This window comes from Thermothielavioides terrestris, chromosome 2 (genome assembly GCF_000226115.1).
Source record: "Thermothielavioides terrestris NRRL 8126 chromosome 2, complete sequence".
In the NCBI taxonomy this organism is placed as follows: Eukaryota; Fungi; Ascomycota; class Sordariomycetes; order Sordariales; family Chaetomiaceae; genus Thermothielavioides; species Thermothielavioides terrestris.
The window spans coordinates 6,235,847-6,248,799 of NC_016458.1; the positions used below are offsets into that span (position 1 = coordinate 6,235,847).

At 60.5% G+C, this 12,953-nt stretch overlaps 4 protein-coding genes across 4 annotated transcripts; 2 read left to right on the top strand and 2 right to left on the bottom strand.

Moving 5' to 3' along the window:
• Positions 1 to 1,336: 1,336 nt before the first annotated feature.
• Positions 1,337 to 1,821, bottom strand: THITE_2128629 (uncharacterized protein; the record flags this gene model as incomplete). The annotated part of the gene is made up of 2 exons (XM_003652876.1): positions 1,337 to 1,607; positions 1,760 to 1,821. The coding sequence occupies 2 exons, from the start codon at positions 1,819 to 1,821 to the stop codon at positions 1,337 to 1,339; spliced, it is 333 nt and encodes a 110-aa protein (XP_003652924.1).
• Positions 1,822 to 2,321: 500 nt separating this feature from the next.
• THITE_2114765 (uncharacterized protein) lies at positions 2,322 to 3,334 on the bottom strand. The gene is made up of 3 exons (XM_003652877.1): positions 2,972 to 3,334; positions 2,745 to 2,907; positions 2,322 to 2,683 (listed from the first exon to the last, which is right to left on the bottom strand). Exons 1-3 carry the CDS (start codon positions 3,203 to 3,205, stop codon positions 2,592 to 2,594), a joined length of 489 nt encoding a protein of 162 aa, XP_003652925.1. The 5' UTR covers positions 3,206 to 3,334; the 3' UTR covers positions 2,322 to 2,591.
• A 1,829-nt stretch (positions 3,335 to 5,163) lies between these two features.
• THITE_2114767 (uncharacterized protein) lies at positions 5,164 to 6,341 on the top strand. Its single transcript, XM_003652878.1, has one exon. The coding sequence runs from the start codon at positions 5,280 to 5,282 to the stop codon at positions 6,255 to 6,257; it is 978 nt and encodes a 325-aa protein (XP_003652926.1). The 5' UTR covers positions 5,164 to 5,279; the 3' UTR covers positions 6,258 to 6,341.
• Positions 6,342 to 7,966: 1,625 nt separating this feature from the next.
• On the top strand, positions 7,967 to 12,716 carry THITE_2114769 (uncharacterized protein). The gene is made up of 2 exons (XM_003652879.1): positions 7,967 to 8,120; positions 8,182 to 12,716. Exon 2 carries the CDS (start codon positions 8,383 to 8,385, stop codon positions 12,565 to 12,567), a length of 4,185 nt encoding a protein of 1,394 aa, XP_003652927.1. The 5' UTR covers positions 7,967 to 8,120; positions 8,182 to 8,382; the 3' UTR covers positions 12,568 to 12,716.
• Positions 12,717 to 12,953: the final 237 nt, after the last annotated feature.

Below are 12,953 nucleotides of genomic sequence, written 5' to 3' on the forward strand. Positions count from 1 at the left end.
CCACGTGCCTCTCTGCTGCTGCCTTCAGCTCCTGGAGTGTGGTAACGAGCATGAGGCTGGCGAATCTCCCCGCATTCCGCCGGCATTCTGCGGACCTAACCTTATCTCCGGTCTTCAGCGGACTTTCGGGGCTTTTGGGTGGATCCGAGCCGGGCCGCAAGTCTGCCCGTTGGCCGATCGGAAGTTGCCGAAGAGTCGGGGTTAGGGTTGGTCCATGGTTGCCCAGGAACCGCGCGACACGTGCATGACGCTCTGTTAACTTAACCCTATGTCACGTACACACGACTGCACAGCAACTTGCTCCTGAATAAGCATCTCCCCATTCGAGTCTTTGCCCATCGCGGCTTAGTAGAGGAAGCGCCACCGTTTGTTTCGGGAAAAAGAAGGACCTGGCTTCACTTCTCGGACTTCCATGAGTTTGGGATAAAAAAGAATGGGAGAAAAAAAAAAAAGAAAAGAAAAGAAAAGAAGGGGTAACAGCAATGTTGTGTAGGAACACCGAGACATGGCCATAACGTTAACCGGCGAAGCCACTGCTCAGATTTCTCGTGGAACGTGGGCATAAGAGGTTACGGGGTTTCAAGGACGACCGCAGTGCGAAAGTCCGCTAGCAGGCATTGCTTCGGCGTCCATGTTGTGAGGTTGATCGTACCGTCTGATTGGACGCTTCCTGCCCGGTTGTTATGTTCCACTAGAAGGCAAATGCATCTGTGCAGTTCGTTGGCCAACACAGTGGCATTAGAAGCCCTTGGATGTATCGACGTGATGGGAACTTGGTGTATTGGCTCTTCGGTCAGCAAGTCATGGCTTGGCCGGAGCCCTAACACAGTCACACCGTCCCAATCAAACAACTCGATAATCATCACATGCAGGCGGTCGAAGATCAAGACTGCAGGCGGAGTAGTTATCTAGGGCATTCATTGCCATGATGAGAACCGACTCGCGGGTAACCTCGGAGCACTCTCTACACCAAGCGCAAGGCCCGACCCTAAAGCCCTCCCTCCGGTCAACATCTTCCTTTTCTTTTCTCCCTCCATCACCGCCCGTCCATGCTCGTCAAACGCAGCGCTCGTGCCGTCACGGAGATCCTAGAACATCCCACAATCAGCATCTTACCAGGTACCCATCTCCAAATCAAACCCCACACCACCGCAATGCCCCAAGTCACCTACCTTGCGCATGTCCTTATCCCGCAAGCCCGAAACTTCAGCGATATAACCGGCCACCCCACCTTAATTAAGTGACTGACCCAGAGTCGGCACGCAACCCAACCGTCCTCTCGCCCTTCACACTTTTCTCTTCTCTAGTCCAGTGACTTGAATCCAGTGACCCGAGATCAGGGCGCAAGCCGAAGCGGCACGCCCACGCCCACCACCGGCACCGGCGTTCCCACCGCGACCCCCATTACCGGCATGTAAACCGGCGGAGGCGCGCACACGGCCATGACTCCCACGCAGGCAGTCGGCATCGGCGTGGTGCAGTAGACGGCTGCCGGAGCGGGCGCGGAAGGGGGAGGCGGCGGCGGCGGGGGGTTCGGCGGCGCGCCGCCGGGGTAGCTGATTTGGTTCGTTGGGAGCATGATGGGGGAGGGCGGCGGGGCTTGGGAGCTTTTTTCGTTTTTGTTTTTTTCGCGGTTAGTTATGCAGTTGATCGGTTTGGTTCGGTGTGGACCGGGGTGGAAAAGATAGACCGATTGGAAGTGGGAAGGTCGAAGGGGGTTGAGAGAGGAGGGGGTCGGATGGCGGGAGGGGTGGCTTACCCTGTGTAGGTGGTTACTTGGGGAACAATGACGTTCAGCGGCGGGTAGACGAGGTACGACATCCTTTCTTCTTCTTTTTTTAAGTAAGATGTTGTCGGCTGATTGAATTGGCGATGGGCGTGACGTGGTTTGCCGTAAGGTTGAAATGGCCAGCGATTCTCAGCAAAGTCTGCGGGTTGGCAGCCAATTCTGGTTCGCTCTGGGCGTCCGATATTATCAGCAAGAACGAGGCTGTGGCGGGTGACCCGAGGCTTCGCGCTTGGGCTCGTGTTGTGTGGGCACCTTAGGTGTGCAAAGGGACTGAGGAGCGCCTAGTCAACTCTCATTCGTTGGTAGTTGATAAGTGCATTGGTCGGACTCATGATTTCCAGGCACGATCGGGAACGGAGGAAGTCGGTTTCGGGCCACTGGTGTGTTCGGGTCTAGCCAGAGTCACGAGCCATGCGTCCAATATTGCAGGAGAGAACTGTAGAAAAGGGATGAAAAACCGACACAAGACTCCGCACAAAAATACGGCAACCTCAAGCGCCCTTGTGGCTGGGTGCTTCTAATCGGATGTGCTCAAAGAAAGAAGCGACCTCAATGCTCCCAAGTAGGCACGAGCTTTTAGGCATCAGCCTGGTGCATTCCGAGAGAACGACAATATCATAAACCCTGAATTAGCTTGCTCACTGTTTCTGCGGTTCCTTTCAACCTCCCTTGGCCTGGATGCTGCTGCAGCCCGTCCCAGGCTTAATATCTCCTCGCCATTCTGGTCCAAGCTGGTCGCCGCGGGGGCCTGACCTCGTTACAGAACCATTCCCCTGTGGATGCAAACAGACCTCTCTGCCCTCTACTTTTGGTGCTCCTTCACCATCTGGGCAGCAGCCGCCGCCAAGCCCTCCAATGCATCGCGGCGCTTGTACTTGGCATCCTCGAGCACGCCTGAGCAGGGTTAATCACATCATCCCAACGGAACATAGACACGTAGATGAACAGCACGCACCCAGGTCGGCATCGCTCGAAAACTTGGATGTCCAGCGGACAAAGGTGTTGTCCTCAAACTCGCCCGATGTGACCGGCCAGCAGCGGATGGTGCTCACGACGCTCGAGTACGACAGCTCGGGCTCCGCGCTGATGACGCTGTACGTGATGAAGTGCTCGAGGTTCTGCTTCTCGTCAGCCCCACCTTGAACACAACCACGCTGAACAAAGTGAGGCGGAGGCACCCACGCTGTGCTCGTCCTGCTTGACCTCGACGACGCTTCCGTCCTTGAAGGTCCACCGCACCACGTCCGTCTCGCTGCTGACGCCACGGACGTGCTCGGCCTTGGCAATGGCGGGCCAAAACTTGTCGAAGTCAGGCAGCTTGATGAAGTGCCAGATGTGCGAGAGCGGGGCGCGGATCACGGCGCTCTCAATCACCTCGTTCGTCGTGGCAATGGGCTTTCCGCCTTGAGAAGCCATCTTCGATGTATCTCTTCGCAAAAGTCAGTTGCAGCGGTGACAGTTCCAGAACCGATCAGGTAACTAAGGTAGTGACCATGGCATGGATCAACTTGGCCGCGTCAGCATAAGAGGGGAGAATCAGCTCAAGTGAATGTCCGATTGAAGCTGCCCATTGCATCGGTTTCTTACGTCGTCGTTTCCAGAAACGGTGTGTCCCTCCTACACCTACGTCATACGGCAGTCATGACACTTGCCTTGGTAGGTGGGGCGGTAGTTCCGACCCAATGAGCAACGGAAACCACAAAAGAGCCAGGTGCGGCCGGTCTGCGACCTGGAAGGAAGAGGAAGCAAATCCCCAGACCTCCGGAGAGGTCCAGTGGGATGCACGGCGGCCGCTCCTGAGGCTTCAGGGCCACTGTTCAGCTCCAGGGGCGGAGGCCTCGCAGATGGGCCTGCTAACCTAGGTAATTAGAAGAAGCGCGAAGGGGCATTCATGACAGTGCATCTGCGGATTGGACGGAAGGTTAAAGGCCAACGAGGAAGCAAGTGCCATCAGCCTGCGCCCTAACCGCTTGCATCGGACACCTCAGCCTCATGTACCCAGAATGTCGTGCAGACACGGGATTGCAACGTTTTACAAAGGTCCAGGTCGGTGGGCAGCAGCCGCTTCGCGGAACCCGTCGGTTTTGAGGACGCCTCGGACACGTGGGGAAGAGGAGACGAGACCGGTACAACATATGTACACTGTGCTCATGCATCTGATCGTTGATGTTGGGGCGCGCTTCACGAACATGCTGCGGCAGGGAGAGAGGTACGTCCACTCGCAGTTCCGCAAGGATGCACACCATCCACGACAGACACAAGCAATCCACAACACGGGCAACCCGGCATGCGACAAAAATAGCAGCGCGGAGGCGGGCCAATGCCAGGCAGCGACTGGCTGTTCTGGCGGTGGCTTGGGTTTGCTGGCGTCCATGTCCCCTGCAGAAAGAACCGCCAACAACACTCACGTTAACTGCTCGGAAAATCGATGGCTGCACACAAGCTGAAGTGGCCGGAAACATGCCCTCGACATGCCGCTTTTGGTTTTCGGGGTCCCAAGTTGCGCAAGGTTGACAAAGCGGAGGCAAAGGAAAACCAAACTGGCTGCCCCAGCCACAACCGTTCCCGTGGCAATGCGACCGAGTCCAGAAAGGTCGGCTGCAAGTCAGCGGCATTCCAGCCAGGCAGCAAGAATTCCCTGGGCTTGTTGAATTTCAGGGGTGGACAGTGGAGTCGCTTGGCGGGATACACGTGTAGGAAGGTGGGGCCAGGGTTTGCACCTTCCACAGAAACCGTCCACAAGCCATCCAAAGCTCGGGGGAGACAAGATCGGACGATACGGGCCAGGCACCGCAATGCCCGCCATGCTTTCCGGAAACTCAGCGTACCCGGCCGGCCGATTGTGTGCCACGGAACCTGACATTGGAACCTGACCTGACCAGTGTCCATTGATAGGTAGGTATTTCTCTCTTTCCGACGCCTGCGCGTCCGTCGGCGACGAAAAAGTTGCAAGGCTGGGTTGGGGGTTGTGTTTGATGCGATTGCGCTAGTCAACTGCCCTGAATATCCCATACACGGGCAGTTACCAAACTCAGCGAGGAACTGCGGGCTGCTGCAGGGCGGTTGGTAACCGTCACCAACCAGGACAAGCTCGGACCACCGACTGGGCTCAGCCTCCAAGCCCGGGGAGGGCGAGGGCGTCGCGGATCCTTGGCTCCCACTGCGTGCGAGCTTTTTACCCGGCCTGTCGCCGAGTGCAGGCTGTCCCGAAGGAATTCTTGGTTTCTTTCCCCTGCTGTTTCTGTTTCCCATCATCATCCAACGCCGGACTCGACAACAAGCCAAGCTCAGTCTCTTGTTTTCGACAAGCTAACGAACCTTAACCTAGCGACGACGCGACGACCCCTGGGCTCGAGTGTTCCATGGTGATCCAGTGCAGGTGACACGGAGCTCGTCCGTCAGGAAAATCGGCCTCGACGGTTCGCAAGTTGGATTGCTTCATTCCAGCGCCATTGACTGGCGGACCGACCACGCCGCGCCCGCCCACAGGATGGCCGGCCTCCGGAGCATGCGGTTTCTCCCGGGCGCGCTTGTCGCGTTGCTTCTTGCATCAGCAACGCGAGCCGACAACATAATCAATTTCGACTTCTACCCGTCGGGTGCCCAAGACTGTCTGTACCAAGCCGCCGCTACCTCGCAGTGCGAATCGAGTACAGTGTCTGCCACCAACTCGTGTCTATGCCGCAATGGTGGAGACTTCGTCACGAACGCGGCGGCCTGTCTCGGCCGATCCGACCCAAATGATCTGTCGGTTGTTTACGACACGATGAGCGACGCCTGTGACGCCTCGCAAACCGCCCTGACCATCAGCAAGGCCGCTTTCATGGCAGCAGCGAACAGTGCTACCTCGACGAGTTCGACGGCAAGCGCTACCTCAACGACAACAACGTCCAGCTCCAGCACCTCGAGCACCAGTAGCGGCACGGCCACGGCGACCAGCCCTGCGGGCACTTCCGCTGCGGACAACCAGCAAGGAGGGCAAAAGAGCAGCGGACTCTCGACGGCAGCCATGGCTGGGGTCATAGTCGGTGCAGTTGCGGGTGGAGTGCTGCTCGCTGCACTTGGGTTCTTCCTCTTCCGCCGGCGGAGGAAGCTGGGGGAGGAATCGCACCCGATGCTGCCACAACAGGCGTACGCCGGGGCCATTCCGGGGCCGCGCGAGTCGAGTGCGTACTACAGCAGCCCGCCTGGCACGGGCGGTTGGCCGAAGAAGGACTGGGGCCCGTCGCCAGACATGCGCAGTAGCGGCTTCAATTGGGAATCACCGGCGCACCTGTCGTACCCGGGCGGCCCGCTCGCACCTTCGCCGCCGCTGCCGCCTCAGGAACTAGACAGCGTCCAGCACTTCCCCACCGGGTCTGCCCAGGCGCCGGCCGAGATAAGCGGCACACCCATCGCGACGGCAGCACCGGCCAGCATGCAGTTCCAGCCCTACAACCCTGGACAGCGGCAGCCGGGAGTTGGTTAAGCCTGGCCACAGACGCGGCGGGGGGCTTGCGTTTTCTGGGGAGGGGGCAGACAAGCAGCGGTGAGAGCCAGACGACGTGCTCTCGACTCCGGGAACGGGATACGGTACCTAGGTAATTAGGTAATTAAGGTATCTGGATGATGGGTGCGATACGGTACTGTACACCACATGTACATGCATGCATCGGCGGTTTCTGAGCGCGGCGATGGAGCCCTACGACGCCTTCGGGCCTGGCGGCTTTCTTTTTCTGCAGCGAGGGGGTTTCGGACTTTTTGGTCACAAGGACACTGGGATGGCGCTCGGTTTGGAAACTTACAGGTCGTTGACCGGGCAGGAACGAATGGGCAGCAAGCTTTTTTGATGTTTCTCAATTGAACGTCTTGATTTTGATCGTTGCATCACACCCGCATATGCAAGCGTCTCCCTCCGTCACCGACGACAGCCTTGCACCAGGCGATATCTGATCGGTGAGCACCTATCCCAGAGTGCTGCCATCCGGCGCCACCTCTTCCGAGGGGCGCTGAAATTCAGGGCGCGCCCGACCCCACCTTCCTCCACACACAGGTCACCTGCTAACTGCGGAATAGCAGAGATCCACGATGCGGCGACATGGGTCGCTGTGCCGTCACGGCCGCCTATCACTGATGAATCGATTGCTCGCCGAGTCGTGCATCTGCAAGCTGCATAAACCCGCCCGGGTATCTGTCCCGAGACGCAACAGTGCATTGCTGCCCACCTCCCACTCCCACCTGTCAGACTGCCGGCGTCTGACGGGATGCCCCAGACAGAAAAGGCGAAAGTGAAAGATGACGAAAAAAAAAGAAAAAAAAAGAAAAAAAAAGAAAAAAAATCAACCAGCGCAACTCTGCCCTTCAAACCCCGATCGACAAGCACCAGTAACTGACCCATGTGGTTCGCCCGTGCGATACCTTTGCTTTTAAAAAAGGGGGTTGCACAGTGTCCGTTATCCGCCCTTCCTCTCCGTACCGAGTCACGATGGTATGGCCTCCTCCCGCTCCAATTGTCGGTGAAGGCGGAGCGGCGACTGGGACGACTGGAGACCGCCGCCCGCCAGGGAGAGGGACGTTTGTCCCCGGCCCCGGTCCCGGCTTCTGGTTCCGCCTCGGGAGCTTTCCACTAACATTATCCAATTCTCTGGCCCTCTTTATTCCCCCCCCTCTTATACAGTAACCCCCCCCTGACCTTGTCTCTGGAATGGAGTTGCCTGTTCTTGTTCTTTTTTCCTTTCTTCGCGATCACCGCCCTGCAATTGATGCCCCGACAAGTCCCCTTTCCGTGATTCTGCCGCTGTGCTGTGGAGATTGGAGCGTCAATGGCAATTCCGTCGCTGCTGGACCAGGAGGGGTGGCGGGGCTCTCTGTGGCCCTGCTACAGCTGCTGCCGGGACATTTGGGTAAGCCAAGGCCCGAGTTACACCAGATCTGATCTTTTGTGCCGCCACCCCCCTCCAGACCTCGGTTGAGCACACACTGACACACACATCCTACACAACCCACCCAGATTCCCTCGCTGGGAGAGCTCAGCCCGCAATGCCTCGGCGTCCTGGGCCACCTCCCCTCGTGGGTTGCCGTCCTGATCGTGGCGCTCCGCTACGGAGTCGGCCCGTTCTGGAGGTCGCGCCGTCCCGTCTGGCTGCGCAGGTTCGCTGCGGAAGAGGCTGCATCACCGCCGGTTGGCGCTGACCAGGAGTTGGGCTCGGGGACGGCGCCCCGCAGCAAGCCCTGGACCTCCTGGACTCTGGCGCTGGTGCTCCTGAGTGTGGCCGCTGCTGCTCTGGGTGCCGTTGGGGCCGTGGCTTGGCCCGAGTATGCCCAGCTGTGCTTGATACCTGTTTTCCCAAGTGTAAGCGCCGCCAGTCTTCCTGGGGTTCTCACCTTTGCGACGGCTAACGATGTGCGCAAAGATTGCATCAAGTCTTATTCTTGTTCTTGAGCGCCCCAGGACCGTGTCCGGGCCCGTGTTCATCATCAATGAGGCGCTTCTTGTTGTAGAAGTGGCTGTACTCAGTCTCATGCCGAGTGCCGCCCCAAGCGGCCCGCCGAGACTCCTGTCTTGGACGGCTGGAGTCGGCTTTCCCCTGGCTTCGCTCGTTCTCATGCTCAACATGCCCCTGAGGGACCCGTTGCTGGACAGCACTGGAATTGGCAAGCCCTTCGCGGAGCCGACGAAGACGGCGCGCAGCCCAGAGGATGCCATCACTCTTTGGCAGTGGATGACCGTCTCGTGGATGGCGCCGCTCATCAGAATCGGCTACAAGCGGCAGCTGCACGACGAGGACGTCTGGTTCCTCGCCTACGAGTTCCAGCACAGCAGGCTGCACGCGCTGTTTCGCGAGCTGACCGGCACCGTGTTTGTCAGGCTGCTCAAAGCGAATGGCCTCGATCTCATCATCACAACCGCTCTTGGGGTGCTGGAGACGTCGCTCGAGATGGCGGAGCCGGTACTACTGAAGCAGCTGCTCGCAGCGCTGACTTCAGACCAGCGCAACATCCGGACGGCCCTGGTGTACGCCGGGATTACGCTGTGCGCGAGGCTAGTCAAGGCCCAGTCGGGCGTGTTCAGCGTGTGGTTCTGCCGGCGGGCCTATGAGCGATCCCGCGGAGAGATGATCACCATGATCCACGAGAAGACGCTCAGGCGGAAGGCGTTTACCTTTCCCAGTAGCCATGAAATCACTGGCGGACAGGCCCAGCAGCAGCAGCAGCAGCAGCAGCAGCAGCAGCAACATCACGAGCCAACTTCAGAAGGTATCTCGACGTCCACCACCCTCACCGACGACGAGTCTTCGCAGAACAACGACGACGCCGAGTCCCAAGACAGCAGCAGCACTCCCTCGACCAACTTCCAGAAGCTGAAGTCCCTCCTGCACCGCGGCTACACCCGCATCAACCGCCAGAAACCCGCCCCGCCAGCCCAGGAAGAACCCACCCCCGCCTCCTCCTCGTCCCCGGCATCAACCGGCAAGATCCTCAACCTGCTCCGCAGCGACGCCTACGAGGTCGCCCAGCGCTTCTGGGAGGCGCCGAACCTGACGACCAAGCCGCTGAGCTTCGCGCTCTCGCTTCTGCTGCTGTGGCGCCTGCTCGGCCCGGCCGCGCTCGGCGGCATCCTGGTCCTGCTGGCCGGCATGGCCGCCAACGTGCTGCTGATGCGCGCGCTGCTGCGCATCGAGCGCGCCCGCCGTGACGCCTCCGACTCCCGCCTGCAGCGCACCAGCCAGTTCGTCGAGGCCATCCGCCACCTGCGCTGGTATGCCTGGCAGGACGCCTGGCTGGGCAAGATCATGGAGGGCCGCGCGACGGAGCTCGGCTGGCGCGTGAGGAGCAATGTGGTCGTCAAGAGCATCGCCGCGGTGAATGCGCTCGCGGCGTACCTGTTTCCCGTGGCCGGGTTCTGGGCGTACACGGTGCTCGGGGGGAAGAGGCTGACGGTGGACGTGGCGTTTCCGGCTCTGGACTTGTTCGGCATGGTGCAGAACAGCCTGAGGGAGCTGCCGGATTTGGTAACGGTTGTCCTAAATGCGCGGGTGGCGATGGCGAGGATTGAGAGGTTCATGCTGGAGCCGGAGAAGGAGGACCTGGAGGGGGATCTGCTCGGGGGTGGCGGTCGGGGGGAGGAGGTCGGGCCGCCCGGAGAGCTGGAGATCGCGGTGACCGATGCGTCGTTTGCGTGGCCTGGGTCAGCGAAGAACGTGCTGAGGGACGTGTCGATCGTGTGCCGGCCGGGCCTGACGGTGGTGTGCGGTAAGGTGGGCATCGGCAAGACGGCGCTGCTGCAGGCTATCCTGGGCGAGCTGGACCAGCACGGCGGTGAACGCAGCGTGCCACGCGAGATGGTCGGGTACTGCGCCCAGACGCCCTGGCTCGAGAGCATGAGCATCCGCGAGAACATCCTGTTCTCGGCTCCGTACGACAAGGCCCGCTTCGAGCAGGTCATCGACGCCTGCTGCCTGCGCGACGACCTCGACAAGTTTCGGTGCAAAGATCTCACGCTCATCGGCGAGAACGGCGTCGGGCTGTCGGGCGGCCAGCGGGCGCGCGTGGCGCTGGCGAGAGCCGTCTACAGCCGGGCGCGTATCCTGCTTCTCGACGACCCCATCTCGGCGCTGGACCACCACACGGCCACGAGCATCGTGCAGAATCTCTTCGCCGACAAGAACTCGCCGCTGACTGCGGGTAGGCTTGTCGTCTTCGTCACTCACCGCGTCGACATTGTCACCCCCTACGCCTACCAGGTCATCGAGGTCCTGGATGGCGGCCGGGTCGAGACGTTTGACCGGAAGGAGCTGGAGAATAACGAAGAGGAGCTCGAGCACCTGGCGGAGATCGCCTGTACCGCTGCTGCCGCGCCGACGAGTGACGGGACAGGAACGGAGGAAGGCGAACCGATGCCCGACAGCTTTATGGAGGAGGAGCATCGCGTGCACGGAGGAGTCCTGGCCTCGGTCTACTGGCAGTACGTTAAGGCCGGCCGGCTTGGCTGGTGGGCCACCATGATCGGCTTCTTCGTGCTCTTCCGCGTCGCCAAGATTGGGTACTTCTGGTTCCTGAAAGAATGGGGCGAGCAGTACCGAGAAACGCCGGAGGGTAGCTACAGCCACAGCGCTGCCATGGCCGGCCTTGGGCAAGACACAAACGGCTTGCATCATGCCGTGGTCTCCCAAGCCGTGTTCCAGCGGTATGGAACATCATCAAAGAGCTGGCTCGACCTGGGACGGTATTTGCCTTCGCCCAGCACGGATGTCAATCCGTGGCTGTTGGGATTTCTCTACTTGTCGCTGGCGCAGGTCGTCACCCAGGCTCTGTCGGACGCTGCGCTCGTCGTCATCATCTACAAGGCCGGGAAAAACCTCTTCGAGCGCGCGATGCAACGCGTGGCCAATGCCACCTTCCGGTTCTACGATGTCACGCCCGTCGGCAGGCTGATGAACCGACTGACATCAGACATGGGCACCATTGACGGACAGATCGCCGGCCAGCTCATGCAGGTGGCGTGGTACTCCCTTGGCTGGCTGTCGTCCATTGCCGTCATTTCAACCGCCACGCCCTCGTTCCTGGCCATTAGCATCGCCATGACGGCGCTCTTTGTCCTCGTGTTTGACCGGTTCCTGCCGACATCGCAGTCTCTACGCCGACTAGAGACGGTCTCCCTCTCGCCGCTGATGTCCAACTTCGGCACCCTCGTCGAGGGCCTGACGACCGTGCGAGCGTTCCACGCCGAGCCGCATTTCCAGAACCGCATCGTCGCCAGCACAGACGCCTTCCAAAAGATGGATCACTTCTACTGGTCTCTCCAAGCCTGGCTGCAGTACCGCTTTGACCTGCTCTCGGCGCTGAGCACCTTCACGCTGACCCTGGCGGCGATCCTGTCGGGTCTCTCCAGCGGCAGCGTCGGCTTTGTCCTCGCCTCGGCATCCAATTTTGTCCAGTCCACACACAGCCTGTGCCGCCGCTACGGCGAGATGCAAATGCAGTTCGTGAGCGTCGAGCGCGTCATTGAGCTGCTCGGCCTGGACCAAGAACCGCGCGGGACCGTCCGCCCGCCGGCCGCCTGGCCCCTTTTCGGCGACGACATCGTCTTCGACAAGGTCACGCTGCGCTACGCGCCGGGCCTCGACCCGGTCCTGTCCAACGTCAGCTTCACCATCCCCGGCGGCGCCAACGTCGCCGTGACGGGGCGCACCGGCTCCGGCAAGAGCACGCTCGCGCTCAGCCTGCTCGGCACGCTGCACCCGGACACCGACTGCGGCGGAAGCATCCGCATCGGCGGCGTCGACCTCGCGACCGTCGACAGGCACACGCTGCGCCGCAACGTCACCTTCGTCGCGCAGGACCCGGTCCTCTTCCCCGGCACGCTGCGCGACAACCTCGACCCGCTGGGCGAGCGCGACGAGGCCGAGCGCGCCGAGGTGCTCGCGCGCGTGCTGCTGCGTTCCGGCGACGGCGGCGCGACGACGACCACCACCACCAGCAGCACCTTCACGCTCGACAGCCGCGTGGACGGCGGCGGCAAGAACCTGTCGCAGGGCCAGCGGCAGCTGGTCGGGCTGGGCCGGGCGATCCTCCGCCGCAGCCCCGTCGTGATCATGGACGAGGCCACGGCATCGATCGACGGCGAGACGGCCGCGTACATCCAGCGGCTGCTGAGGGAGGAGCTGCGGTACAGCACGGTGATCACGATCGCGCACAAGGCGGAGGCGGTGGCGGATGCCGATTTCGAGGTCGTGCTGGACCGCGGGCGGGTCGTCCGGGCCGGGCCGAGGGGGCCGAGGTGGGCGGGCAGAGGGTGATTGGTGCGGCTGCTGCTGCTGTCCACACTACACTGGCTACCTGCTATTCCGTATACACGAAATGACGCTCGGGATGGAGTTACGGCTATGCTTTTTCTGGGTATCGGTTACAATGGGTTGGGTGGGTAAATCGGATGGATCATGAGGTGGCGTCAAGCAGAGTTCCCTTGAATCTACACCTGCACTTGGCAGTTGCGCCTGCTCATACCGAGCAGCTCAATAACAAAACTCTTGTTTCATATACTTGATAGTAAGCATCAGTGCTGACACAGCTTCGTAGGGGGAAACCTGCTGGAGATGTCTCTGGCAATGGGGCGAGTTCTGCTCCATTCGCTGTGTTCCGTAATTACCCTCCTTTCCGCATACGCCACCCCCTTTCGCCCCAT

Coding starts and splice junctions, on each gene's coding strand:
- THITE_2114769 (XM_003652879.1), top strand. CDS start 8,383: ATGCCCCTGAGGGACCCGTTGCTGGACAGCACTGGAATTGGCAAGCCC.
- THITE_2114767 (XM_003652878.1), top strand. CDS start 5,280: ATGGCCGGCCTCCGGAGCATGCGGTTTCTCCCGGGCGCGCTTGTCGCG.
- THITE_2114765 (XM_003652877.1), bottom strand. CDS start 3,205: ATGGCTTCTCAAGGCGGAAAGCCCATTGCCACGACGAACGAGGTGATT. Junction 2,908..2,971: donor TCAAGCAGGACGAGCACAGC/GTGGGTGCCTCC, acceptor GACGAGAAGCAG/AACCTCGAGCACTTCATCAC. Junction 2,684..2,744: donor TTCGAGCGATGCCGACCTGG/GTGCGTGCTGTT, acceptor AACCCTGCTCAG/GCGTGCTCGAGGATGCCAAG.